The sequence below is a fragment of the Athene noctua genome, chromosome 23 (assembly GCF_965140245.1).
Source record: "Athene noctua chromosome 23, bAthNoc1.hap1.1, whole genome shotgun sequence".
Taxonomy (NCBI): Eukaryota; Metazoa; Chordata; class Aves; order Strigiformes; family Strigidae; genus Athene; species Athene noctua.
Window position 1 is genome coordinate 4,199,739 of NC_134059.1, and position 27,979 is coordinate 4,227,717.

The 27,979-nt window shown below is 42.1% G+C and overlaps 1 protein-coding gene across 2 annotated transcripts; it reads left to right on the plus strand.

The window, feature by feature from the left end:
- Positions 1-952: 952 nt before the first annotated feature.
- SRPK1 (SRSF protein kinase 1) lies at positions 953-27,949 on the plus strand. Of its 2 annotated transcripts, XM_074925172.1 has the most exons (16): positions 953-1,024; positions 1,126-1,186; positions 12,650-12,768; positions 14,482-14,590; positions 14,988-15,075; positions 15,286-15,373; positions 16,853-16,959; positions 17,623-17,788; positions 18,477-18,502; positions 18,982-19,195; positions 19,476-19,904; positions 21,332-21,432; positions 22,324-22,431; positions 23,821-23,890; positions 24,329-24,421; positions 25,370-27,949. In XM_074925172.1, exons 1-16 carry the CDS (start codon positions 1,012-1,014, stop codon positions 25,552-25,554), a joined length of 1,977 nt encoding a protein of 658 aa, XP_074781273.1. In that variant the 5' UTR covers positions 953-1,011; the 3' UTR covers positions 25,555-27,949. The 2 variants fall into 2 exon arrangements, with proteins under 2 accessions (XP_074781273.1, XP_074781275.1); XM_074925174.1 differs by lacking the exons at positions 953-1,024; positions 1,126-1,186 and adding an exon at positions 8,347-9,279.
- Positions 27,950-27,979: the final 30 nt, after the last annotated feature.

Below are 27,979 nucleotides of genomic sequence, written 5' to 3' on the forward strand. Positions count from 1 at the left end.
AGCAACAACTACAAATTAAGAAAAGGGTTCTTCCGCCTTCCAAAATTGCATAAACGCGTACCTGCCTTTCCATGAAAATATAATCTGCTCCCAAAGCGTGCTCTCGGCCACGCTTTACAATGCCTTGTCCTAGAAACGAGAAGCAGAGCAGACAGGGCTGGTGCTCCGGTGGCAGCCGAGCGCCGTGACTCCCTCTGCCGGCTCCCGGCAGGAGCAGGGCGGGTGACGATCCCCCGTAAAAACCTGACAGAATATTTAATGTGCTTGGAACGGAGCTCTGTGAAGTTTTAAGGAATAAAATAGCATTAAGCAAAGCTGCAGATAGACCTGGTGAATGTTCCGAGTCTATAGCCCCCTCAGGACACAGGTACTGTTCAGCGCTCACAGTGAAATGCCCGAATGGCCCAGCAGCTGAAAAGTTTAATTTTTTTTCATGGCAATTATTAAATAATTTAAGAATCTCTAACAGGCTCTTCACTCCGCTCGAGGCGTGCGATTTACGAATCTTTTCAGTGCAAAGCCGGACACACTGAGGAGAAGCGGGTGAGGCGCTGCCCACCCCGCCGGCACCCCGAGGCTTCCCTCGGTGTCGGCGGGCGACCGGCGGCAGCGCTTCGAGCCACGGAACTCGTGACGTGAAAAAAAATCCCTGTCCTGATGTCACAGCGCGTGACTGCGGCGTCCCCGCACCGCTGTTATTCTCCGGCCCGAGGGATCGCGGGCAGGGGGGGGACGGGGCGGGCCGGGACGCACACGCGTCCCCTCACGACGCCGCTACCGCCACCCGCCGCGCCGCCGCGGGGGGCGTGGCCTGGAGCGCGGAGGGCGTGGTCTGGATGGCGGAGGGCGTGGCTTCCCCCTCCCGTCTCCAGAGCGAGGCCGGGGCCGCGCGGTGGCGCGCGAAGGCGCTGACCCTGCGCATGCGCAGCCCGGCGCGGCCCGGCGTGGCGCAGGGGGAGGGCGCAGCGCGCAGGCGCGCGGGGGGACGCGGGGCTACCGGCTCTGGCGGCCATGGAGCGGAAAGGTGAGCGCCGCGCGGCCCCCGCGCCCCCGGGGCGGTGCCCCCCCTTTCCCTCCCCTCCGAGCCCGCCGCCCCTCACGCCTCTCTCCCTTTCTCCCCCGCAGTGCTGGCGCTGCAGGCCCGAAAGAAGCGGACCAAAGCCAAGAAGGACAAGGCCCAGAGGAAGTAAGTGCGGCCCCCGGCTCCCCTCAGGCGGCAGCTCCCGCCGCCCCGCCGCTGCCTCCCGCCGGTGCCGCCGCCTCTTTGTTCCTTCCCCGCGGGGAAGGGGCTGCCGAGCCCTGCGGCGGCCGGGCGCTCTCGGGGCGGAGGAGCGCGCAGAGCCCTCGGGCTAGACGGGTTTTTAACGCGAGGTTAATTGAAGGCGCGTTTCGCGGCATAGGCAGGCAGCCGGCGCGGCTGGTGGCCCGGGGCGGCGGGTTTTGCCTCCCTGCTTTCCGCCGGGGCTGGTTTTTCCCCCGTTTCACGGTTTTTCCTCGTCCCCTGCCGTGGTTCCAGGGACGGGCTGTGAACGGGGGAGCGGAGCCGCCTCGGTGTGGACGGAGCCTCCGTTCCCTTCGTCCGCCCCGAAATCTGATGATGGAGTCGATCGTGCTCTGTCCTTGCAGGCTCCTTCCCTCGGACCCGGGCTGGGGGATGCTGACGTCCCCTCGCCTCTCCGGAGCCTCCAGAGCTGCCTTTAGGAGCCACCTTAACTCTCTTACCACCTCCCGGCTATTTTTATTTTTTTTAAAATCTTGCCCTAAGAACGCTGTGATGTGTTGTTTACTTCTTTCTCTAACTTTGATGCTCTGTGTGGCTTCTTTCCTACCACAGGAATTTAACAAGTCTTTATATGTGGTGAACTTTTGGATGCAGATATAAAAATTAAAATATCTCGAGTAAATACTAAACAATGGCTCCCACCAGACTGCGTTAAGTACTGCATTCAGTGCTGCTCGTGGATTCCTTTCTAGTGAAAGGTGATGTAAATCCTAGAGCCGGTTCTGTGTGCTCAGTAAAATGCTGTTTATTTGTGTGAAGTCTCTTGTACCTCAGGAGGTTTTATACTCACTGGTGCCTAGAAACCAAAGGTATTTGCTAAGTAAGACTTGGGAGGGGGGAGTTGGAGTGGTTTTTCTTTAGACCTAGAGTAATCCTTTCTTAGTCGCTTCCTCAGGCAAATCATAGGGTCTTGAAAATAATGTTCTGGTTGTCTCCAGCAAAGATTCAGTTGTTGTGAGATGGGGCTTCTGAGGGGTGAAGAGCATTAACTAAACTCTTTGGGAGACGTGCGTTACGTTTCTGTGCTGTTTCGTACGTCTTCCTGGTATTTCTTGAAAGCATTAGGACAGTTTTTGAAGAGCTCTCCTCTTTCTATAGTATTACCTACTAATTTCACAATGAATAATCCATTGTTTATACCTGTTATGTTCCTTTTTTTTCTTGTTCACCTGCAGACAAACAATACTGACTCTGCCAATAGAGTCCACAGTTGCAGTTGGGAGGCTGATTTCTGTGTAAATTCTGAGGTTGTTGAATGGTAACTTTCAGTGCTGGCATGTTTTTTTTTTAAAAAAAAAATCCTTTTTAACCATGTAGCCAGAAGAGGTTAACTACACTGCTGGTTAGCTGTCGATTTTGCCACTAACCTTGATGTGAGTGGAGAGCCATACGATTGGTAAAAGGCTCTGTTTGTCATCTTAAACTACACACCTCAGCTCTGTTTTCTGGTACCATAGGTTTATTAGATCCTGCCTCAGAAACTAAAGAAACTTGCATGAACTCTGTGCTTTACATTGTACAACAAGAATGCAGTGTCAGCCTCTAACTTTAGGTGCAGTTCCAGACATTTATACTATTTAAATGCAAAGCTGCTCTCATTAAATCTTCTAAAATAAGCTTAACTGGGTTGTTGCAAGACTTTTTCTGTAAAATCTAAACTTGAAACCACATGGAATGTCCTTTTAACATCTAGTGATCCATGGTAGTTGGTTAGATCACACACATGTAATTTTTTCTATATGAAGGACAAAAAGCATGAAACAACTGATTTTAAAAGGTTAAGGTTGGTAAGTATTGGGAATTATCTTATTATGGGTAAGTATAAAAATTCAGAGAATGTTCTGAAGGGATTTAAAGCAATTCAAAGTATCTTTCACGTCAGAAATTAACTACACTTGCTTTAAGTTTTCCTATCAACCCAGTCTGGTTAAAAACAGGTAAAAAAAAAACACTTGGAGAGGTCAAAATACTCAAAGTGGACTGTGTGTAGTACAAAACTAGAAAGTTACCGCTTTTTTTCATCATTCAGTAGTTACAATTGGTGCTACTTAGGTTTAGAGAAGAGAACCTAAACTGGTTATTTACAGAAAACCCTTGTAAATACTAATTATGGTTCCATGTATAAGATTTATTTTTATGGGAAGGTCAACCAAATTCATTTTCTGCAAATTCAGGATGTTCGTTTTCCTTCCCATTCTTCCTGTCTCAAAAGCTTTGTTTGGTATCAATGAAGGAGTGAGTGTGTTTATCTTAACATACTCTTCTGCAGAAAGAAAGCAGGCAGAGTTTCTTGGTAATACAAAGGTGAGGTACCTATGTCTTCTCACTCCAGTAAAACTACCCCAAATTCTTTGGTAACCTGGAAGAATCATTAAACCAGCTGTCTCGGATCTTTACTTAGGAAGCTTTAACTTGCCCAGCCTGCTCACTGCTTCCTTGTCTGTCATTGTGGAGTTGGAAGAGTATCATAGCTGGGTACCTTTGCCCAGCTCCTGTTTCTGTGAGAATTGAGGAGGAGGACAGGGAAAGTGACAGCTGAGTGCCTTGGAGGGACAAAAAGCAAAGATACAGGGAGATCCTGAGTTCTGTTGTTGACTGTCACTGGCTTGCTTTGTGGCCTTGAGTGAAGCATTGATTTCAGTTTCTTATCTCAGTCTTTTCCATAAAAAAAAGGCAAGGAATTTAGAATGAACATTGCTTTAATCTAAATTATTTTTAGGAAACGAGAGGCAAGCTTCTACTTGGCCTTTTCCTTAATATTAAGAATGTCAGGAAATACGCATGTCAAAGCTTTAGTCGCTAATAAAACATAGAGAGTTTGGTACGTAGGCTACTGCAGCGTGTGTTGCTGCCAAAAGATAGCTTTGCTGAAAGCTATCTGGGAAGTATGCGATGTATTAATTTTATCATTTCACGAGGTGTGAAAATCTCAGGCACTAACAGTCAGTTGATTCCCAAAGGCACTCAAAAAAGCTTGTCTTTAAAAAAGGAGCTTGTAGACTTAAAGGCTTTTTTTCTTACTAAAACTTCAATAACTTAAAGCTGTCTGAAGAGTTTACGGTCTGTATACTGGGGTACATTGAGGTAGTTATTTTTGCCCAGTCGTCAAAAATGCAGATTTTTTGCAGTTCTTTGTTTGAAGCAGTTAGTAATATCTTTGGAGTTCAGCACCAGTACACAGACTAGGCACAGTGTTTGCCCTGGTCCTTAGGCAGGTCGGGGAGCTGCACAGTGCTTTCCTGGGAACAGCTCTTGTGTTCATTTTCCTCGTGTGACTTCTAGGAAACTGAAAGCAGAATTCCTGCCTTCTGGTGTTTGATTGGGGGGATGTCCATGAATGCAGCAGGAGGAAGGAGCGATGGGTGTCCCAACAGTTCAGCCATTCATCTGCCACGAGGTGGCTGCTTCTTGCTTTGCAGGTCCCACGTGTGCACTTGTCATGCCTCGGTGCAGCAAGGCGGTGTCTGGTCAGGAAGCAGCGTGGGCTAACAGGAGGTTACCAGCTTCGTTTGTAAAGACCCCAAGTGCTGTTTGGAGGGGAATGTTGCTTTGAGTTAGCTCTTTTGTGGACGGAGCACCCGTTCCTGGCTGCAGTGGTGCTGGAGCATGCCACCTACATGCTTTCATTTGAAAGAGATTAATCTCCTGTGCTGTAAGACTGTTCTACTATGTGAATGAAAGCCCGATACCTGAAGAAGATCTGGTATTTACTTCAGAACTATGCTTCTATTTGAAAATACAAGCTTCTATTTGAACTAAAATGCAAGCATAGATGTATTTTACAATGGCTCTGGTAATTTGTAATGGAATTGGGCACTTGTGACTCTTAGGCCATAAATGCCAGTAAAATACTGTGTCTTTTTTCTATGTTGTGTGTTGCAAACCCTTAGAAGCTCAAACTGTTCTCTTTGTTCTAGGAGAAAAATACTCTTTAGGTTACTACTGAGATTAAGACCTGGAGTTTAAAAAGTAGTCTAAAAAACCCATCCAGATTCAAAGCAGATAGAGAATCAGACAAGAAACTGAACGAGTTCTCTGTTACAGCTAATTTTCTCTGAAATGAAAAGTATGTTATTAGAACTGGGTTACAGGTCTGTATGATTTGTCGATGATGAGTATCTCCTTGGCAGGCCTGGATGATAATACTCTTTCACCACGTCCTCCAGCAGTGTCTTTTATGTTTCAGGAAAAGTTGGCCTATTCATGCACGAACCCAGCAGTTCTGTGTAAGGGATGTTGAGCTGATTGTGCCTCAGAGCAGAACATTTTATTACCGTAAGCATGAATAACTACAGAAGTAGTGGCAGCCATATAGTTACAGTATGCGGCTTGTTCTGAAAAATGTACATGATCTGAAGTACTTTCTTCTAATTCTGCATGCACCGGTGAATTTATTTAATCCTTTCTTGCAGGCTTTACTGAAAGATTTTTTCACAGTATTTTTCAATAGCTCCTCTGGCTCCCTTTACTCCTGAAGGGAGGGCAGTGGCAGAGTTGGTACAGTACTGCTGTTTTGATTCCTCTCCCTCTTCCCAAATGCATACAATATTCAGTATTTTCAAGAAACTGGTTTACAGTTATCTGTAATTTTCTGGCCAGACTCTTGTCATGCAGTGAAGCCTCACTTCTTTCTTCCTCCGCAATAGAATTTCTATGAAGAGAGACAAGGAAGTTGGTAATTTTTCCATCTGTGCAGTCTGCAAGAGCAGAAAATTTTTAGTAGAGTCTCATACTTTCCAGTTTGTTATTGCATGTCTGCTTGTATCACTTTTCCTGCTGTCTTTGAGGAGCCCTGGAGTTCTGACAGCCCTCTCAGGTTTGTCCTTGACTTCCTTATTCAGAACTTTGCCTGAGATCAGGATCTTGGATTACGTTTTTCTCACTGTCATAATTAATACCAGGACTACGTCTTTCGTAAGTATTTTGAACATAAGTTTAAGGTAGATTCAGAATGCCTCGCCCACAGGATTTTTTCATTCAAATACAGAAGTGATTATCAGACTATGACAGGACACAACTGAAGATCCTGCTGGTTTCCATGGAAGCCCCTTGGTTTGTAATAGCTGGAATAGCAGACGGTTCTACAAACAGCTTGTGAAGTGCTCGTGTGGGGGAGTGGGTATGGGGAGCAAGAAACTTGATTGCCTCTTATTTGTGCATTAGTATCATTCTCTTGTGAAATTCATTATTGCTTATCTCAAACCAAACTCCCACAGATCCACTAAACAAAAGCATGTCTTGGTGCCTCTGAGTGCCATTCTTTCAAAACTAAATGTTAGACCATCTGCAGTCCTCTTAAGCTGTTGATGATGGTACTCCTGGGATGGCTGCCCCACTGACAGAAAATACCAGTTATTTATTCAGAAAAATAGGAATGCCAGAGTGAATGAATTGCAATTATAACAAAATAATGTGGATTATAGATTCGTAAGTCCCCTACAATCTATGATTTATAATTCCCCCAAACACTTAAAAATTTATTGACCAGAAGGGTAAAGTGCATACAAGCAGAAAAATACTTTTATCGTTTTAGACCTGAATTCATACTGAAAGTTTGAGCCTAAACAGTTACAATATTTATCGAACACAGGGTTTGCCAGCAGATCTGCATGTAAGCATGTTGGAAGCTGGCACCAGCAATAGTCATTCTGACTAGGTGTGCCTTAACATGATCTTGAAATTACAGGCACACTCCGGCATAGTAATGAGATGCAATGAGATGCAGTCTGGCAGGCATACTTCCCTTAAAGAGACATTGTCTTGGTGCACAGATGTGAAAATGGGAGAGAAAATTTTAGAACCTGGATTTTCAGCATGCCATATGGAGCTTTTGTTTTTTTTTTTTCCTCTTCCCCAAATGAAAACAAGGAATCTAACAGCACTTGAAGCGAGATGTGGCTGCAGTGGGTGTACTGACCCGTGGAGGTGGAAAGTAATGCTTCCTCCAGCAAGAGTCCCGGGGTGTGTTAGAGCACTCCTACCTGTCTCCTGCAGTATGAGCTTGATTCATCATTAGTCTTAACGTTCACTGAATTGAATTCTGTTTGGGGATGTTTCATGTGTGTCGTTTGAGCTCACAAATAAGGAATGACAGTGTTTATAAAGATTGTGCTGCAGGCGGCTTAAAAATCATTTAGGAAAGCAATTGTCTTTGGTTTCCTACAGACAGGCGTCATCTCTGCAAATAGCAAGGGAATGGCAAGCTGAGGTAGAGGAGAGTATCTTGTTAGTGCATATATAAGGTGTGACAAAAGTGATTTGGATTAAATGTATGCTGCCTTCCTTGCTTAAAGGTGGAAGGGGTCTGCTTTTGATCTGAGGAGGTGGATAGGTAGCATGAACAGTATTTCTGCTGGTTTGGGGACAAAGAAAAATACGGATTTCCTGTACAAAACAGAGTTTTGAAGAAGTCACGATACTCTCAAATAGGTGAACCAAACACCTCTCCCAGCGTTTTATGTAAGTTAATCAGGGTGGAGAAAACAAGTTCTGAGTTTTGACAGTGAAGTTACACGTGGAGACTTGGCTGTTGCGATGGCTTGACTGGTAATTTATAGCGAACAGCGAAGGAGGCAGTGCCACTCCACAGCCTGAAGAACACTGCCTTTTCGCTGGGCTCTCTGTACTAACAGGCACGACTCTGCTCTCCCATCTTCTCGTCCTCCTGAGGCTGTTGGATCTACCTCACTGCAAATCTGTAAGAACATACATTGTGCGATCGAGGCTTCTTATTCTTTTTTTACCTTATTTTTAATGTGCGGATCAGAGAAGTGATTCTATGGGAAACTGGCAAGAGAACACAAGTGTTTTTTCGAAACCCTTTGAACACCTTTTGTAAGGAGTGACTGAAATGTTAGTTCCTGCGAGTAACTGTTAAATGTCCCTGCTAAGCATTGCAGAGGTGAGCAGAGTTGTCAGGTGATCCATTCAGTGAACATGGAACAAAATCTTCTCTACAGTGGCAAAATTTGCATGTTGTTATCACATCTTCAAATACGAAGAGGTTTGGCAATGCTGAACTGTTAAAGGACAGTCAAACTTCAGTGAGCTTTTAGGTGAAAATATTTTAGATGTACAATCAGATGAATCCAGTTCTTCTTTAAACCTCTTCATTGAGAACTGCAGAGCCAGCTTCAGAGTGTCACTAATAAACACCCCTCTGTAGCAGAGAAAATCTCTTAAATTATTACTGGTATGTCACATTGTTGCTGACTTGTTTCCCCTGTCGCTTACATAAACCAGCAGGATAAACAGGCACAGGAAATGGCTGGTAATTCTCCATGGATGGAGGGTGATGTTAAGTGCCTGCTCCTGTGAAAAATACTCCACCTTTTTTAAGAAGATTTGACTCCTTCTCCTACTTTTTTTGCTGCTTTTAAGCATAAAGGATAAGTTTTTCTTGTAACTCTGGATGGGGAGGTTTGGAATTACTTCAGAAAATTCATTTTTACTTTGAACGCCCTTTCTCCCCTGTGTGATTGTGCTGGCGTTTCTGTATCAAAAGGGTTGGCCTGTTGGCAATTACCATGATCCTTGTCTTCATCCGAGCTTTGAATCCAGTGGACTATTGAATAAGCAAATAAAACCGGCTTGTTCAGGAAGATGAAACAGAGTATCTGACTGAATTTCGAATTTCATTAGAGGGAAGACTGAGGCAGGTAAACATCAAGAGAGGAGATGAATCTCCTTATGCTCAACCCCTAACATGACTGAATTTGCAGGAAGATCAGCTGAGAGCAACCCCCAGCCTTGCTGCAAGGCCCTTTACCTGCAATGCAGTGCTGTGCAGCTGCAGCTAGGTGGTGGAGGCAAATCCCTCTTCTCCCTCACTCTTGCACAAAGCTTTGCTGCGTTCGGGAAGAACCAGCCCCTCCGCCTGCCGTTGATGTCTCCCTGCTTCCTGAACAGTGTGGCATCTGATTTTTAATGGCTCTTTCGAAAACCATTGGGCTGTCTTCAGGAATATCTTTATCAATGGGAGGCCGTGCTTCATGCAGGTAGGTTACCCTCTCTTTTTTGTTGTTGTTGTTTTTTTGTCTCGTGAATTTGCGGTTCTTTAGGCATTCCTAAGAGAGTAAGGACTTTTGGGAGGGTCTCTACAAATGGATTCACACAAATTCCATACAGGATCTAACATTTTGCCTTAGCATTGTTGTTCCATATTGTTTTCCTTAAGTAAAATATTGCTGTCTAGTTGTAGAGAAACCCTGCAAATCCAGTTAATTCTGATCATTAATTAGCACATTGAGAGAGCAAAAGTAAAAGGTGATCAAGGTGTTCTTAAGTAGAACAGAGGTAGCTGTAAAAAAGTAGTACCCTAGAATACTTGATTTTTAACGTGTAAGCCATTAACCATTTTTTTAAAAAGCTCTTTATATATTTTATCTGCTTTTGCAATAATTTGACAGCTGTTTTGGCAGTCATCTTTAAATACTGAGTATGGATTTTTTTGCTGTCTTTAGCAGCCTTTTGTGCCTTTTAGAGTACTGTCTTAAGTGAAGCAGACAGATGAGGGTTGTGGTTTTGTGTATCGGGCTTTTTTTGGTATTAATACATATTCTGCACTGATTAAGTCTCTTAATCCCTATCTGCAGTTGACATGGTCACTCTGGAGTAAGAAGGTGGTGGGATGTAATAGCATCTGATGAATTTTCTCAGGAAGGCAAAAGAATGAGATGTGTTTTGGAGGTGATTTCATAAAGGAAATAGCACTGTAGAAATGTATATGACCTGAATGCAGCTCACTGTAACATCAGTTGGTATAATAGATTCTAATATAGATGTGAAATGCTTTTGGATCCCCAGGACAGACTCAGATGCAGACTCCAGGGTGTGTCGTGTAGGAGGCTGTCAGCATGATTCGTCAGCCCCTTCTTAGGAGGGGCACAGAAAGCTTCCAAGAGAATGGGGTTTAGTGCTTCCAGTAACTTCTTCCTTGATGCATGAAATTACTATTATCGAAAAGCATCGGGACTGCAGAATGGCACGATGTTTCTGTCTGCATCAGTGGTTCTTAAGATGAGTTTTCTTTTGAGTTGGTTCTAATCCCCTACATCTTGCGCAGTTATAAATGTGAGAATCTTGAAACAGCATTGGGGAGAATTAGTCTGTACTGTTTAGGCCATGGGTGTGGCTACTTGGTTTAAATTTTCCTTTCTATCCCATTCTGTGTTCTGGTTCCCCTGTCTGTAGGATTAGTTATATATGAGTATCCAGACTCCCTTTCAACCATTCTGTCCACGGCCCTTTCTTGCCATTGCTATGTGCTCTTAATTTGGGGATAGTCTGTGACTTTATTCATAGCTCTGTTGTCCCCAAAGGAATGCAGCAGTTTTAAAGTAGCTTTTGGACCTCTAAGACTTCCCCCCCCCCCAGTTTCCTTCTTCCTACACCGGACTTGTAATTCTGTGGCTCACAGAGCAAGGTCTAAATAAAGTATCTTGGGGCTGGATCAAGCTATAGGGTTATTAATAAAGGTCTCATTAGCCTAGCAGCAATGGAACGGACTGTCTGGCAGTCTTGGTTTATGGTTCAGGATCACAAATCTGTGCTGCTTATCTGTTCCCGAATTAAAAAATCAGTAGGACTTACTAGCTCTGACAACAGACTGGAAACTAAATGTTGAGTGGTTTGGTTGTGCCTGGAATGACCTTTGCAGCTCCTCTTTGCTTTAATGAACTTCAGTTCCAGATTGTAAATGGCTACAAGTTTAGTCATGATCAAATTGGAACAGGTGACTTCCTCCTTTTCCTGCTCCATAGATATTTAAGATGGCTGTAATTCTAATATATTCAATGTATGAAGTCTCAACAGAGTGCATGCGGAGTAGGTAAATGCTGAATGTTCATTCTGCTTTGTAACTACTCAAAACTGAAATGTTAAACTTGTCCCATGGATTAAGATTAGTTAGTACAGCCATGATATGATGCACAGGACTCCCAACTCAGTTATAAGCTACAAAAACTGCATCCAAAAGCCCACATGTATTAGCATAGCCATTGGCCAGTGACTGTCTCAGCAGTTAGTCCTTGGAGCAAAATGGGTTGAATTTGAAATAGGGTGGTGGAAGGGGTCAGTTATATCTGCTGCTTCACTGAAACAATAGTTTCAGTCCAAGAAACTTCCACTAATTCACGCTGACAGGGAAGTTCATTGTAAAGAATGTTATCTCATGCTTCTGTGTCATTGCTGTAAAGAAGTGTATTGCCCGCCTCTTTGGAAAACTCCAGGGTTTTTTTAATATACTGCTAAGAAGAGAAAGCTTAATGTTGATATCCTGCAGTACTTTGCCATTAAATCTTGCCAGTTATAATTATAAATGCTTGCTTTGTACACAAGGATATTGAAGATTAAACTTTGCAGACAATTACCTGTTCCCTGTAATGCTTTGTAAAGTAAATAACTTACATGTTTCAGTATTACTGTTTTGAGAGCTGTTCGGTTGAAGGCAGTTGGGGCACAGGGGAAACAGCAACATGTTCTAGCTCAGGGAGCTCAAACACAGCTTAAATGCATGAGAGCAGTGAGATGGCCTTTGCCAACATGATCTTCACAAGCAGGAACGTAGAGTAGCACATTTGGTGAAAAGTTAAATGCACAAAATAACGCTTTCATTTATGAATGTGGGAGTGGAAAAAAAAAAAACACACCTTGGTGCCTGATTTCAATCCCTCTGCAATCACAAGCTCTCAGAAGGTTTTACAGAACATCTGCTCCGTGTGCTCCCGCTCTCCGTAGTTCAGACAACTGTAATAAACTTTAGACCTTCAGTGAAGAGACAAACTAGAAATGCAGCTTACCACATGAGAACAGGAGAAATCAAGGGCAATATCAGGGATTTTAGAGCTCTAAAGTGTTAGAAGCAGAAGGATTGTAAATGTTAGTTTGATCTAAAAGGTGAAAGGGACAAAGGGCACAAGTTTTAAAGCACTGGTTTGATTTTTTTTTTTTTTTCAAAGGAGGAAGAAATAATTGATGTTAGTCTTTAAAATAACATTCATCAACATTTAAATCTTTGTGTTTTGTGTGAGGTAACATCTTAAAATACAAATTTGCTTTGGGAAAGTCCTCAGTGAATGAAAGACTTGGTGGGATCACGAAGCTTTTAATTTGCTATCTTGTCTGATCTTTTCTTTGTTCTGCTATAAAAGTGAATCTAGGGCATTAAGTTGTATTTCTCACTAGTATATGAAAAATTGTTTCTATTTACTTTTATGCTAGTTTAGGAGTAAAAGCCTTTAAATGTGCAAATAGTTTTTCTGAAGGCTGAATATTGAATTTCCCTCATTATCAGCAATTCCTCATGTGAAAGGAAAGCTACTGAATGAAGAGTAACATGTGTGAGACATGCAGTGTGTTCTCTTTCAGACCCGACACTCAGCATCGGGGCCCTGCTGCTCATTCAGAGAATGATCTTCCAGAGCAAGAGGAAGAAATCCTGGGATCAGATGACGATGAACAAGAGGATCCAAATGATTACTGTAAAGGTGAGCACTTGCCTGTTCAAGGTGTAGAATTTTCAATGTAGTCAAGAAATTCCCTTGATTTCTTATCTACTACAGAGAATGAAAATAGACTCCCCCTTACTTTTGAAACTACATGATGATAATGTTTTTCAAGCCAACCTGAAATGGAGAAACTATTCTCCAAGGTTCCCTTGTTACCAGTCAAGATTTGAGTTGGGAGCTGGTTTTAATGCATGAGTTTAAAGCTGGTAGCTTTTCCTCTGTGCCAGAGGGGTTTCAGAATTGGTACAAGCAAGTCGGCATTCGGTTTCTTTCTGATTTTCATCAGAAAAAGGACACTTTCAAATCCTTCGAATCGGTTTCAAATGCTTCATTGTTTTCTTTTGAAGATCATCATTTAATAATCCTTTCTTAAGATAACTTTGTGTCTGCAAATACAGTCTTCCACTGTTTCTCTGAGTAGAAACTAAATACAGAACAAATGGAGCTACCACAGTATAATTCAACATCAAAAGGGTCAGGCTGGTTTTTAACATAGCAAATACTTTTAAAAAGACACAAGACTGGTCATACAAATATAACTGATGAGTTAGTTGAAGCTTGAACTTGTGCCCCCACCTCCAAGCGCTTTGTAAGGCTATTTCTCTGATACTATTTATTGTATATATTGAATAAGACGGAGGGAGAAGCATGTAACAAATGCCATATATGTGTATAAAAATTGCAAAGTAGAAATAGCACAGGGAACTTGAATTGCAATGTTTCTTACACTTCAGTGCTTTACTTCAAAGCATTCATGTCACTTTAGCGTGCTACCCAAATATTTGTGGGATTTTGTTTGTTGTAAAGCAAGTAGAAAGAAGAAAGCCATTGTGTGTATTAGCAGTTGCTGCAGATGTCACTGTTGTAACAGAAATCTTTAGGTGAAGAAAAGGATCTTCTGCTGCTTCAGCTAATGAAGTAATGGATGGCAATTGGCTTGTTTGTGAACCACTCAGGAGAGATGAATCTTTCTGGCAAAGCACGCATTTCATGGCTGGTATTTGCTGACCACAACTGAATAGTAAGCGCCTGGAATCTAGGGTGTAGTTCCAGGTTCTGGCAAAAATTTATGTCTCAACAGTCACAGTTTCTTCTCTTCCTTCTGTTTTCTGCCAGTTCCCTTGTGTCTGGCCTTTCAGGTCTTTGCTTCCATCACGGAATGCTCCTGCATGGTCCGCAGAGGTACTTGGGGTACAGGGAGTGGACATTCTTATTTTCAGTGATGATGTTAAATGGCAGTTGCAGGGGAAACTCTGTTGAGATCTTGGGTGCAGTGCTCTTCTGTGTTAAGGGGACAGAGCCTGCAAAAGCAACGCTGATATTTACCTGTAAGATTCTGTTACTGAACATCATAAGCTCTTTTTTCCAAAGGTGATCAGCCTAGCAGACTTCAGATGCTTTCACTGAGGAAATGGTCTTTTGTGATGCTGCAGTGATGACCTACATTGAAAAAGAGGAAAAGTCATTCTAGTTCAATTATATAAAAACTTTTCAATCAACTGGAGGGCTGTTCAGAGCTCTTCCTCTAACATACTGTATGTTTGTTCTGGCAAGATCCAATTAGGGAAACATTTGCATTTGTTTATATGATTAAAAAGTAAGTCTGCCTCAAGTTGTGATGCTTGTTCCATGTATCTGCTCTTCAGTACTTGCATGACGTCTTGATACATCAACTCCCCCCTGTTTTTCTAGGTGGTTATCACCTTGTGAAAATAGGAGATCTTTTTAATGGACGATACCACGTGATTCGGAAGCTTGGATGGGGCCACTTCTCCACTGTGTGGCTAGCTTGGGACATCCAGTAAGTCTGTTCTAGCTAGTGTTTCTGGTGGCAACACAGAGTGTTGTACAAACGTGATTGGAAAACATCTTGTTACTTTTGGATAAAAACACAAAACGTAGCTATCCACATCCTAACACAGAAGTTTCTTTTGATATTTGCATACAAGTGTGTGGGAGGGACTTAACAGGACAAACCATGTATGTGGAAAGAGTGCTCCGACTTAGTAATTTCTCAGAAAATTAAATAATAACATGGATGTTTCATAAGAGACCCTAAGACAATCTTTATGAGTACTTAAAGGGTAATTTTCCATGATGCCTTAAATAAGTAGCTCTCTTATCTGTAAAAGAATTAGGAAAATCCTGGAGACTTTGAGTGTTAATGGTCTCCAATTTGCTTACCCGTGTGTGCATAGAGGGAGGAGATTTGTGGCAATGAAGGTGGTGAAGAGTGCGGAGCACTACACGGAAACAGCCCTGGATGAAATCAAGTTGCTAAAATCGGTGAGTACCTGAGAGCAGGGTTAAATCTTTTTTTTTTTTTTTTTTTTAAACTCATTTTGGGGATTCACATTAGTCACATGCTTGATATTTCTGGACTATCTAGCTGCAAAGAATTTGGATAGGAACCTAACAGTAGTTCTGACTTCAGAAGATATTCTTGTTTGGTAATTATCTCAGGAAGCACAAAATGAATTCTGTTTTTCTCTGCAGGTCCGCAACAGTGATCCAAATGATCCAAGTAAAGAGAGAGTTGTTCAGCTATTAGATGACTTCAAGATCTCAGGAGTTAATGGTTCTCGTATCCTTTTATGGAATGAAGATGAAGAATTGAATATAAAGGTGGGAGTTTGCTGGGTGGCTGTCCTGTTGGTGCTGGTGAGTGATGCTCAGACATCCCTTTCACTGCCCAAGGAAACCTGCTGTAGAATCGTCTGCCTCAAAACTGCTTGCTAAGCTCAGTCTAGAATGATCATTCAGCCTGACATAATGTGTAAGCTGTGGAGACAGCACTGCTTAGTCATGCTTTTAAACAGGAGAGATGAAGTGGCTGTGTCTGATTTGTCAATCAGAACTGAGTGGTTTGTTGTCCGAGGAACCTTTGGGGTAAGAGAGGCCATCTGTCTCAAACCCTCAGTTCTGCAAGCAGCCTGGTAATAACCCCTTATTTAAGTAAAACAGCACAAAATGTTAAGATCAGTAATAAAAAATAACAAACACATGCAGTCTATAATTTGCTAAGAAGATTATTTTCTAGTTATGGAAGCATCTTACCTTGGACTTTATCAACACTGTCAGGATGTTTAAAGTTGCATTGCTTTAAAAATCCCCTGTCATTCTGTGAACAGTCTTCTAACAGGCAGTGATTTGCAACAAGTCCTAATAACACACCCTTAAAATTTGAAAGCAGGACTTCTGTGCATCTTTCTGCTTTGCAGTACCTTGAACATTATTTTGGTGAGAATTAGTAGGCCGCTTGAGAGAATCGAGCTATAGGTTATAAATGTTCTAACACTTTTAGAAAACAGTAGCTCCATAATGTATTTCCTCTTAACTTTTTTCTGAGCACTGAGTAAATGTTGACCTCATCTTGTGTTTCTTTCTCTCTTGCAAAACACGTGTGCTTTCTGCTAGTGTGGAAGACAAGCGCCCTAATAAACTCCTAACTCCTGAAGCAAAGGCTCAATACTGAATATGTCACAGGAGTGACTGTAGCTGTTGAGATCTTTATAGACAAAAAGCAAATAATGTAAATACTGTTGAAGTCCAGGCTTGTCAAAAGTTTGTTTTGCTGCTGAAGAGGCAAGGAAGGGTGGAGAAAGTAACTTAATTGTTCTGAAGATGACTTATGAAATGGAAATTTTATTATCTTTTCAGGTAATGATGGTACAGAGAGATCTGGCATCAAGTTTTGCCCGGGGCAAGAGCCTAGGCTGTTCCAAAACATACATTGAGGGCTTGAAGCTGTCTCAATACTAGCATGGAATACTAACACACACTTGCTTGTGTAACTGGATTCCACTCAAAGCAGGAGATTTCTACTGCTACATTAGGAGCATTGTCCTAATCAACTCCATCCCTCTGTGTTTTAGGTTTTAGCTAATGACACTGATGTGTGGGATAAGATGGAGCTGTTAAGGAAGGCAGCTTCTCTATGCTGTGTCAGAAGGATGAGGATTCTTTAATATAAAACGTTTAACTGGTGTGGATTTCTTTTGATCCTTAGAACTCGGGGCTCCTTGGGTCAGGATGTCCATCTTTTTCCTTGACGGAGTTCCAGATATCTGTATGGTGTTTGAAGTTCTAGGGCATCATCTCCTGAAGTGGATCATCAAGTCAAATTATCAGGGGCTTCCACTCCCTTGTGTCAAAAAGATCATCAAACAGGTAAGTTGCAGTTCTGACTGCACTGTTCCCCTCAACCCAGTGAGAAATCTTTCACTAATCTTTCTCAGATCCAAGAAAATAAAAGTTACAAATCAGTGGTACATCTCTCATGCAACAGAATCATTCTTGGGTTAATATTTCCTTTCTCTATTGCAAAAACCTTCTGCTACAGATATTTATTTTCTGACGCTTAAACCATGATGGGAGGACGACTTTCCTTTCAACTTCTTACCCTGGTTATTCCTCTTAAGTGCAAGTATTTTTTTTAAAACAGTCACAGTAAGTACAGTGCTTAATGATGGGAAGAGCGAGAGAAACCTGTTCTTCCTACTGGATGGTTGCCTAAGAAGAAGCATCCTTCTACATGTGAGGTAGAGGGGAGGAGGAAAGCATGATTTTATGGGTAGAGTATTAAGATTAGATTTTCAGCTGTGGTAATTTGTGAGGGTGAAGAGTATTTTAAATTCATAATGAAAATCTGTATGCGAATCTATATTTTTCTGGAACTCGGTAGTAACCACTGATCATGTTAGCTCTAATCTATTCTCAAACACAGAAGTCCTTCAGGTTCGTTGGTCACACTAGGCAATTTTTCATTTTCACTTCAATTTGCTCATTCTCTGCTTTTTTTAAATGATCGATTTCCTTCTCTCCTGTCTGCAGGTTCTTCAGGGTCTGGATTACTTGCACACAAAATGTCGAATCATTCATACAGATATTAAACCTGAGAACATTCTTCTGTGTGTTAATGACCAGTATATCCGCAGGCTGGCTGCAGAAGCAACAGAGTGGCAGAGATCTGGGGCTCCCCCACCATCTGGCTCTGCAGGTGCTTTTTTCCTGCATACTAGTGCTACTTCCCTGCAAATCATGGCTAATCTCATGAAGGAAAACTTCCTGAGTACAGTGGAACAGTAATGCAAGTAACTTCTGAGAAGCCAGCTGTAAATTGTGAAGTTAGTCATCAGTTGTAACTCAGAGATGATCAGGAAGGCAGTCGTTTGTATAAGAAAAATGGCGGGAGGATACATGCATGTATTTTCTCATTCCTGGTGTGTAGTGTTCCTCCTCAGAATGTACCAGTGTGTAGTTTTCAGGAACTACTGCAGTGTGTATTGGAAGGCTTCTCTGTCATAATCTTACAACACCAACATTTGACTGAGCCCATCACAGCTTAGCTTAGGGGAGCTCCTGTAACTTTGGTATTTTAATGTTTTAATTTGCATTGTCTTTTCCGTAAGATGCAGTAAATGAAGCTGCCTGACAGGAAGTTTGAGTCTTTGATATGAGTCAAGCAAGTCTTCTAGCTGGAATTTTAATTATGCATTTACTCATTTTAATGTTTTTCTCTTTTTTTTTATTCTTGCTGTAGCTTTGTAGAGAAATGAGCCTTCAAAATAACACTTGCTGATATCTTTAAAATGTTGTTATCAAACCATGTAGGAAAAGCTTAAGACAAGAACGCAGTTGCTGTTTTTGAATTTAAACTAATTTACTGATCTTCCCTTCCCTTTCAGTGAGCACTGCACCACAGCCAAAACCAGTAAGTGTAATAGCTTTTGTGCTTAAGTATCCATCTACTTACAGTATCTACTGCATTGTTTCATAATTCAGTATTAGGAGAAAAGCAACCTTGTATCAGAAAGAAAAGCATAATTTGTGTTTGTCATAGTCATCAGGTTCAATGATGTCTCATAGATGTAAGTAGTATTAGCTCATATATCACCAGAACGAGTAGTTTTCTTGGTGATCTCAAGGTCTGTTGTGAAGGTGACTGTGGAGTCTGAGATCCCTCATTGGGAAAATACTCCAGGTTTTTCAGGTCAGGCCAGAAATGCACTGATAAGAGCCATAGACAACTGCTCCAGAAACCTTAATATCTGCTTTTTATTTGGGCAAAGAACTGTCTCCAGAGTCTTCATCCCAGACTGCTTTCTCAGCTCTAAAATAAATTAAAACTTGACACATTTTAGATTTATTGAAACATGAAATGCTAAGTCCAATTCCTCTGCTTCTGTGTAGGCTGACAAAATGTCAAAGAATAAGAAAAAGAAGTTGAAAAAGAAGCAGAAACGACAGGCTGAGTTGTTAGAGAAGCGAATGCAAGAGATAGAGGAAATGGAGAAGGAAGCAAGCCCTGGGCAGACGCAGCCTGAAGAGGAGGAAGAAGCTCAGAGCCCTCTGGAAATGCTCATAAAAGTTAGTCCGCCAGAGGAAATTGTCATCAAAAAGACAGGTATGGACCTAAAGTATTGCTGAAGTAGCAGTGTTGTCCTTTCACTCCTGCTGGCATGAGTACAGTGAGCACCTTCAGCAGAGGTGGCCGTTGTCATTTACCCTGTCCCCATTGCATTCTACCCATCCAGAGAGGCTAGGAAGTTTCCTGTTACAAACTGAATTAATGAATTATCGTGCTCATTTTGAGCACTGCCTACTTCTGAGGGGTCCCTGGAACAGCTTCAGCTATTACTTGGTTTAGACTTACTCTGCTATCTTCTCCTTTTCCACTTTTCCAGCTGAAGTCATTGTGCAGGAGCAATCTATTCTAATGGAAAGCAGCGTGGAAAAATGTGTAACAGAAATGAACTGCAATGGAGTGATACAAATGACGGACTTCCCAGACTCCAGCAATCAAGGGTCTGTGCGACTTGAGGATGACCTTCATAATGCCAATGACTGTGGCAGTCACCCTCATACGCAGAAGAAGGAGAACTTCCATAGTTGTAATTACAGTCAGCGTAACGGTGACTCGGAGAACAGGCCTCAAGAAGCAATGTCGGACTCATTCGTGCCCTTAGTTTCAGAAGATTCCATGGTGTGTCAGCCCACATCCAACGAAGAGCGATCGTTCAGTGAGCAGGAGATTAACCATTTGCAAGAAAGCATCCGGACAGAGATACCTTCAGAGGACGAGAATGAGAATAACAGCCCGTCGGACAACAAAGGTATAAGAGGAACCCTGTGAGGAAGGGCTCCTTGGTGTGGGAGAGCCGTGTTGTGACGCTTCATCAGAGTATTGATAGAAACCTTCATTTTGTAGGGTGAAGTGATCAGAACTACCTGTTAGAGACTTTTCCTGCCAGGAGTAATTAATCTGACAGTCCTACTCTGAAACATTCGCTGCTTGTAGCTTCCCGTCAATAGTTTTGACTATTAAATGCATAAGTAGTCCCATACGTATGTACCTATACGTTTGTTTTTCAGTATAGGAACATTCCCTCCTTTATCAGGTGTTGCTTATGTGATTCTTACAGTTAGAAATCTAAGTCTACAAATTGTCACTGGCTGTTAAATTATGGGATAAGTACTGTTCAGTGTGTTCTGATAGTTTTGTTCTTAACACGAAGCGCAGGTAATTCCTCTCAGTTACTTGAGATGAGTAAATGTTTTCCCAGAACTGGAAATACAGCCTGACTGAAACAAAGCTTTTTCAGCATAGGAACGAAAACCTCTTTAATGCTTTTGTTTAAATATGATTTGTTTCAGGGGGAAAGAACTGTAAGCCTTGTAGGTTCAGGAGAGCATAAGACACAGTAGTTCACAGCAGTTTAAACACATTCCAGGTGTGTGTGTGTGTTAAACACTTGAATCAATTGATAAAATCATCCTCCTTTGCATCTTTGAGTCAAGGTCTGGTGAAGTATGTCTGCTTGGAGAAGGAGGGAGAAACTAACATTTGGACTTTTACAAAAAAACCCTGTAGCATTTTCTTGGCAGAGTGCTACTGGGGAGTTATATGGATGAAAGTAGCAATTGAAATTTAAAGATTCTGAAACTTGAACTGCATCTAGTTGGATGCCCCTGCTCCATTAGTATTTTGCTTCTCACAGCTCTCTTCCAAATACCTTTAGAGCTACAGCTGGATATAACTCAGTGGCTTAATATTTTTTGCTCTCCACTGTGTCATTGAGCTAAAGTACACATTGGGAAAACCTCTTGTAACGGTCTGTGTTGCAACAGTGAGTGATGGATATGTCAAAAAGACGCTGTAGCATGTGGACTCTGCTTCTTCAAAAATCTGGGAAGAGTTGAGGGTTGAGAGGCTTGTTTTGTTTCTGGCAGTGCCCTCATTTAAAAAGCCTGTCTAGATAAAGACTTGACTTTTTAAGGCTGTGGAGAGAGTGCTGGGAACAGTCATTGTTGCCTATGCTTACTTGTCCTTCTGCTTTGTAACACCAGTCAGGTGTTAATGGTGATACTCCTGTTCATAGAGCAGACTGAGGCTGATTTTTATACCTAGGCTGTGGGGAGGGAAAAGTTCTGATCCGTAAGCAAAACCCTTCCTGGGTAGGGAGAGGGCAGTAGGATTTGGGTGACAGATGGTGACACTGTCCATGTAGCTTTAATCAGCTGCTGTACATGTTGCCTCTAGGAAAATCAACTGCTGGGAATTTCCTTCTTAATCCTCTTGAGCCCAAGAATGCAGATAAGCTCAAAGTGAAGATAGCTGACCTAGGAAATGCCTGCTGGGTGGTAAGTTTAAAATCTTATCACATTGACTGTTTAACCCTGCTAATTCATTCACAGTATGCCAAGAAGGAAAAGAATCTGTAAAACAGAATCTGTCTTAGACCCGCTTATGGAACTAGTGAAACTATGTTGGGGAAAAAAGAGGGGGGAGCAGGGACACAAAGAAAGAAGTGGTTTTCTAACGTAGGATTTCAGGCTGTGTTCTGGATGCCTTCCTGGTTGCTAGAGTACTTCTAATGGAGAAATCTGCCTGTGTGAAACTTCTGAAGGAGTCTGTAGCTCTCCTGGAGAATGAGAAGGTTGCAGACAAGTGCTCTGATGTGCCAGTTCTGCAGTTTATTAGCTTGTCAAACCATTTCAGTGGATTCATGAGCCCATGAAAGGCTCATAGTTTTATTCTTTGATGGTTGTGCTGTGCTGCTTTTTAAATGTTTGACATTTCAAATAGAAGAAATGTCTATTTTACTTGGCTTCTTAAATGGCAAAATGCTTCAGATCTTATGGGAGTGATGAGTCTCAGATTCAGAATTGCACATCAGGCTTGCAGCATCTGCCAAGGTGGTCTCTTAGATTGGTGCTGCTTATCTGCTGTGGGGTAGTTGAATCGTGGCCTGTGTCATCAGACAGGAGAGGGTGCAGCTTCTGAAACAGTCTTCCCTTATTCTTTTTTTTGTGGGTTGCTTTCCTCTAAATTGCTGGACTGTTCTACTTGAAGAATGTCTTATGTTAAGCATTTAATCAGTACTTGTAGGAATACAAGGAAATATTTAATGAGAATGTAAAGTTCAGATGAAATGTAATGGAATTGAGCTTTGATGTGCTCTGACCTTCCAGGTTGTTGATTCCCCTCTTTTAAACAGTTTCTAACTGTTCAGTAAAACATTTCTCCTTTAGCACAAGCACTTCACTGAAGACATCCAGACAAGACAGTACCGATCCTTGGAGGTGTTGATAGGGTCCGGGTACAACACCCCCGCTGACATCTGGAGCACAGCGTGCATGGTGAGTGGGCTCAGCAGGGGTTTGGACTCTCTCTGCCGAGCGTTCTGGGAAAGTCCCCTGTGCTCTGCACTCTAGACTGCTGAGTCACTAGCCAAGCCTGGCAAAAAGCCCTCACAGGTGTTCAGCCAACTTCCAGACTGGCTGAATACCATGTTTCCATACCAAAGTTGTCTCATTTATTTTTTTTGCCACGTGTGGCTTTCATTTTGAAAGTTAGTGTTGTTGTACAGCACCAGCAGATCTCAAATATAACTGTACTTTGACATCATGCTTTGTGGAAAAACAAGGCAATTATGCAATTGTGAAGACAAAATCTTTATGTAAAAAGAACCTTTCCACTGCATCCAGCACTGTTTCACAGATGTCTTCAGTATAAATTCATATTTTAATCATCTGCATCCTCTGCATGTTTGGAATCATTTTATAATCCAAGTAATGCTGAGACCAGGCTGAAGCTGTTCCTGCAATAGCTGGCAAATGTAGAATATGGTGATTTTTTTTTAAAAAAAGAAACAGCAAAACAAAACAACCAAACAAGTCTATTCAGTTACTTCATGTGCTTCTTTGGTGTCTCTGTTCTATGTTATCTACAAAACTTTTTCTAAAAAAAAAAAAAAAAAAATCTTAGTTTTTATTTTTTAAATTAAGAAAATAATGAAGCAATTTTTGCTATCTTGGAAAACAAGCTGTGATTATTTTTTTCTTATTTTTTTTATTTCGTGAATGTGGTAAACCAAAATGTGGTAGGGTCACGTTGTCTCTGCAGAATGTGTGGCCAAAATTATGCAGTGGTTATTCTGAGTGCCTAGCAAAATGGTTAGACTGCAGCAGTCCATTAAGAAAACTTAATAATTCAGAAGGCCGGGGGTACTGTTCTGAGTAAAAGTGAATACATAAAGGGTAAATGTGTCATGGAATTTAGGAGGGGTGAGTTGACATGAATGTAAATGTTTTTCTCATTTAAAATATGTTTTCATATCTTCGGAGATGAACTGTTTGAAAAAGGTCTTTTTCCTATCTGAAATTTAGAGGGAGGGGAGAATCTTAGTAAAAAGTCCAGAGTTTGGGTGTGACATTCTGCAAGATGCTGTTGAGGTGGAAGAGAAGCTAAGCGTGTGAAACGCCTTGATTTCTGTACAGTTTCACACAAGCATACTGCATTATGCTCTGATCCAGAATTCATAGATATGTTTGGGTTTTTTTAATGCAGTTAAAACGTTGCAAAGTAATTGCCCATTGTGAGATGGTAACGGTGTACTGGAGTTCTACGGGTTATTCTTTCCACCGCATGGCTTCTGGCCTGCAGAGATACAGGCAGGGTTAACCTGGGGTACATCCAACGAGGTGTGAAGGGCATTAAAGTGATTTAACCTGCTCATTTCTGTTTAGGCCTTTGAGTTGGCAACAGGAGACTATCTGTTTGAGCCTCATTCTGGGGAAGATTACTCGCGGGATGAAGGTGTGTTTGTCTAAGTCTTTGCTTTTTAAAATGGGATGTGAAATACAGTGGATGTTTCTTGAGAATGAGCCTTTTATGAGTTAGCAGTGCAAAGGCTTGTTCTGAAAATATTGTTTACCCAGATCAGTGGAGTTAGGGGACAACTGTGCTCAAGCCTCTGCAGTAAACCACCGTGCAAGAAAGTCCATGTTCTTGTTCTGCTGTTTTCCCTTTCTCTTACCACTGGATTCTCTCTCTTGCTTCTCAAAACTGTTCATGCCTCAAGTGGCCCTCACCTTTTTCCCCCCTTGCCTCTGTCCTTGCTCAATCTGATTTCAGGGGGATCTCAAAGTGATTTTAAAGGAAGATAATACCTTTGTTCTTATATCTCAGAGAAGGAAACCAGGGCATAGAGACGTCTTGTGTGGATGTGTCTCACTGTCTTTTCTTTCGTCGCAGATCACATTGCATTGATCATAGAACTTCTGGGGAAAATACCTCGCAAGCTCATCTTGGCAGGAAAATATTCCAAGGAGTTTTTCACCAAAAAAGGTAAAAGGAAGCAAAGCAAATGTCACTTATCCCCTCATCCCATGCCCCAAATACACAAGAGTGCCTTGCTGGAAATACCAATTAACAATAGATGCTAGAAAAGGTGCCTTTTTAAGTCTTTCCTTTGTTTTATGAAAGGCTCTCAGTAAAACTGCAGCTCAATATAAGGCATTGTCTTATTGTCAGTATAACTGCAGCTCAATATAAGACATTGTCTAACTGCTGAAAGTATCCTGCATCCTAGTACTTGACATCTTGGCAGAGATCAAATGCAGCAGTACTGTAGAAAAACAGTACTGTAGATATTTCTTCAGGCTTGATTTGACTTTATTTAGCTGATCTTTGTCAACTAGAGGTGTTGACTCACCTTTGAAGTCTTCTCTAGACAACTTTGTTCCATTTCTAGCATGCCAATCACCTAAATAATGCCTTGCATCCCGAGCCATGTTGTTCAGGACACATTTTACTGTCAAACACCCCAGAAATGTATTGAGTCTGAAGAAGAAGTTTTTGACCTAGTTTAATACTTTTTTTTTAATATAAAACAAACTCTTTTTTGTTAGTAGTGTATCGCTTCCTCAAACAGTGCTGCATGTATTGCATCTATTCCAAAGTCAACAGCACAGTGTTTATCTGTCATGTCAGCTGGTATAATTGGTGATTTAATGAAGTTAAACAGTATTTGCTGATATTGGATCAGAAATGGCAGGAGGGAAAAAGAGGCCTTCAAGGAAGTACATTTCTAGAACAGTCTTCAAAAGCAGATAGAAAAAGGGTTTTAGTATAACTTGTTTCTTCCTTCAGCGTGCCCTGCCATTTTAAACTCCCTGTGCCCAACTATTCAGGGCAGTTTCTGATTTCAGTCTGTCTTGTGTAGCAGTTCAGCCTGTTTCATTCAGCTGCTCTGCTCCCACGACTTGCACTTAACCTGTCTGTCTTGGTTTTCAGGTGATTTGAAGCACATCACCAAACTGAAGCCCTGGGGCCTTTTTGAAGTCTTGGTGGAAAAATATGAGTGGTCCCAAGATGAGGCAGCTGCATTCACAGACTTCTTATTACCCATGTTGGAGCTGATCCCAGAGAAACGAGCTACAGCAGCAGAGTGTCTCAGGCACCCCTGGCTTAACTCATAGAGGCTTCAGCCCAATGCCACAGCACTACTCTGGTTTACAGCATAGCGTACATGCACCCAGCTGCCCCTTCCCAGAGCCAATTTTTTTCCCTTGTTCATTTTCAGTGTGAAGTTCTTCCTTCAAGGCTTCCAAGATTTTAGATAAATCTAACCTGTTCTGCTGAGTTTGCTTGTGTGACTCAATGGGGACTCTCCTCAGCCGGTGGGCATCATCTGTTTTGCCTTGATTGGGCTTCGCCAAAGACTAATTGACTAGAATATGAAGTTTTTCCTGAGTTCCCTCACTGTTATGCACCGTGTGTTACAGAAGTGAGCTCACCTGTGCTCAGGTATGCTCCCTAAGCTAAAATTTCAACTCTCCTTTCTTCACGAGGGGGATGTGAAGATCCAAACGCCTCCTTATCTCACTGACTCAGGAGTCGATTTCCCGCTGTTGATGCAGTAGTTAGCAATGGGGTGAGAAGTACCAGATGGCACCAAAGTGGTGTTAGTTCCTCATAGAGCAAAGACCTCCAAATCCTCCATCGTTTTCTAGGTGTCTACTGTATTCTTTGCTTTCCAGTCACGTAACTTTTCCTTAGTTCTAGCTGCTTAAATCTTTTGAAAAGAGCTATTTAAACCTAGGTTTTAGTATCCTTTATTTCTTCCTCGAAAGTGTCCTGCCCCTTTTTCCTTCCCCGTGCCCAGGTAGAATAGTTTCTGAAGTCAGTGGCATTTTCTACTCTAATGCCTGTGCCTGTGACTAAAAGGTGACAAGTAAAATAAGCAAAAGCTGGAACTGGCTCAACGCACAATCTTCAGCGTGCAGATGGGCGCGCCCTCGGCTGCAGAGAGGTGGCCTTGTTGCCTGCAACTCTTCTAACATTTTAATGAGCTGCGAGTTTTTTGGGTTTTATCCCTTACTGGCACTTTTTTGGTTTTGCCTTGCTTTGAGGCGTTTGCTGTATCTGTGAGAAACTGGCTTTCACTGATGGATGCAGCCTACTTTGGCTTTTAATTTTTGACCATTGACTTTTTTCCCAGGAAAAGGGTGTCAGTGTCTGTACCACACTATAGCCCTTGACTTTCAAAATCAACACTTGAAGGCCTGGTGTAAAGATTTCTTTTAACTTGCTTCAGGTGCTGGCCTTCAGAAATAACTTCCCAGGATGGGACTGCCTTTTATTTTCTAGGCCATTAGCGCAAGGAGAGCTAGAAAAAGTGGAAGAGAACTGACTTTTCCATGTAGATACTGGATTAGAAGCTGTTTCTAGAGTTACCCCAAGTAAAAATGTTTGGTGGGGTTTCTGTATAAACTTCTCGGAGGGGGGTTGGATATCGTGAGTAAATTTGATTAATTTTAATTCAAAGTTAAATCACTGTGGCATTTGATAGTTTTATGATGACATCTTCTAGACTTGCCCATCCTATTACAAATTCAGTATGTTCTACTCTACTCTAAAGCAAGATTTGGCAGCGTTGAGACTTCAGAGGCACTTCCTTACCCTGGACCAAACAGGCCTTTGGATTCGTGGTGGCTCTCAGTGTAGGAGTTGCTGCAGGAGTGTGCTGGAGGTCGTGCAGATGCCAGCCGAGACGATTCCGTTGCCAAAGCTGCCGAGACCACTGTTACGTGTCACTTCTGTGTGTGTGTTTGGAAATCCTGGTTCGTAAGGATCATTCATTCATAAACCTTGGTGTCATTTAATCCACCTGAACAGAGTTTCTCCAGTCCAGTGCCTGATTGGGCTTATTAATGCAAATCATGCTGCATGTTCTTCTAGCGGTAGGTCAGGTTCTCTATGCATATAATCTAAAATTAAAGGAAGGTAACGTACCAAAAGAGTTTTAAACTGCTGATTTGACTTTTTTTTTTCCCCTTTCATACGGAGTTTTCCAGTTGCATGTCACTTCCGTATCTGTTACAGAAGGACTGCAGACAGGACTGGGTTCCAAAATACTGTCTACATGCTGTGAAGATACATTGGCAGGGCAAACAATTTCTCTTGTCTTGAAAGCTCACCCATCCTGTGTACTCGAGACTGGCTGATTAAAGAACTTTTTCTAGAAGGGGTCTGCCCGCCTCGACTCCAAGAGCTCCTTCCTGTCCTTCCCTTCCCTCTGCCACCCCTGACTGGAGGAGGAGGTTTTTTACCATGATAGCCAAGGCTAGAGCCAGCTTGTGAGTTGAAGACCCGCAGAAGCAGCTGTCAGGGTTCAGTCTTGTACCGTGTGCTCATTCACTTGGGGTTTGTTAAACTTCCAAATTGCCGTAAAGTGCTCACACTAAAGGATTTGTACTTGCTGTGTCAGTCTAAAACCTGAAGGAAAATACATTTTTATTCTTTCTACTTGGGTGCTTTGTCTTTTTTTTTCCTTGTGAAAGCCCTACAATAAACAGATTATTTAATAACTGAGCCCTATTCCTGCTATGTTCCCTCTGTTCT

Excerpts from the sequence above, each read along its gene's own strand:
- SRPK1 (XM_074925172.1), top strand. Across the intron at positions 15,374-16,852 it reads CTCAGGAGTTAATGGTTCTC|ATATCTGTATGGTGTTTGAA; the intron begins GTATCCTTTTAT and ends ACGGAGTTCCAG. Across the intron at positions 21,433-22,323 it reads TAGGAAATGCCTGCTGGGTG|CACAAGCACTTCACTGAAGA; the intron begins GTAAGTTTAAAA and ends TTTCTCCTTTAG.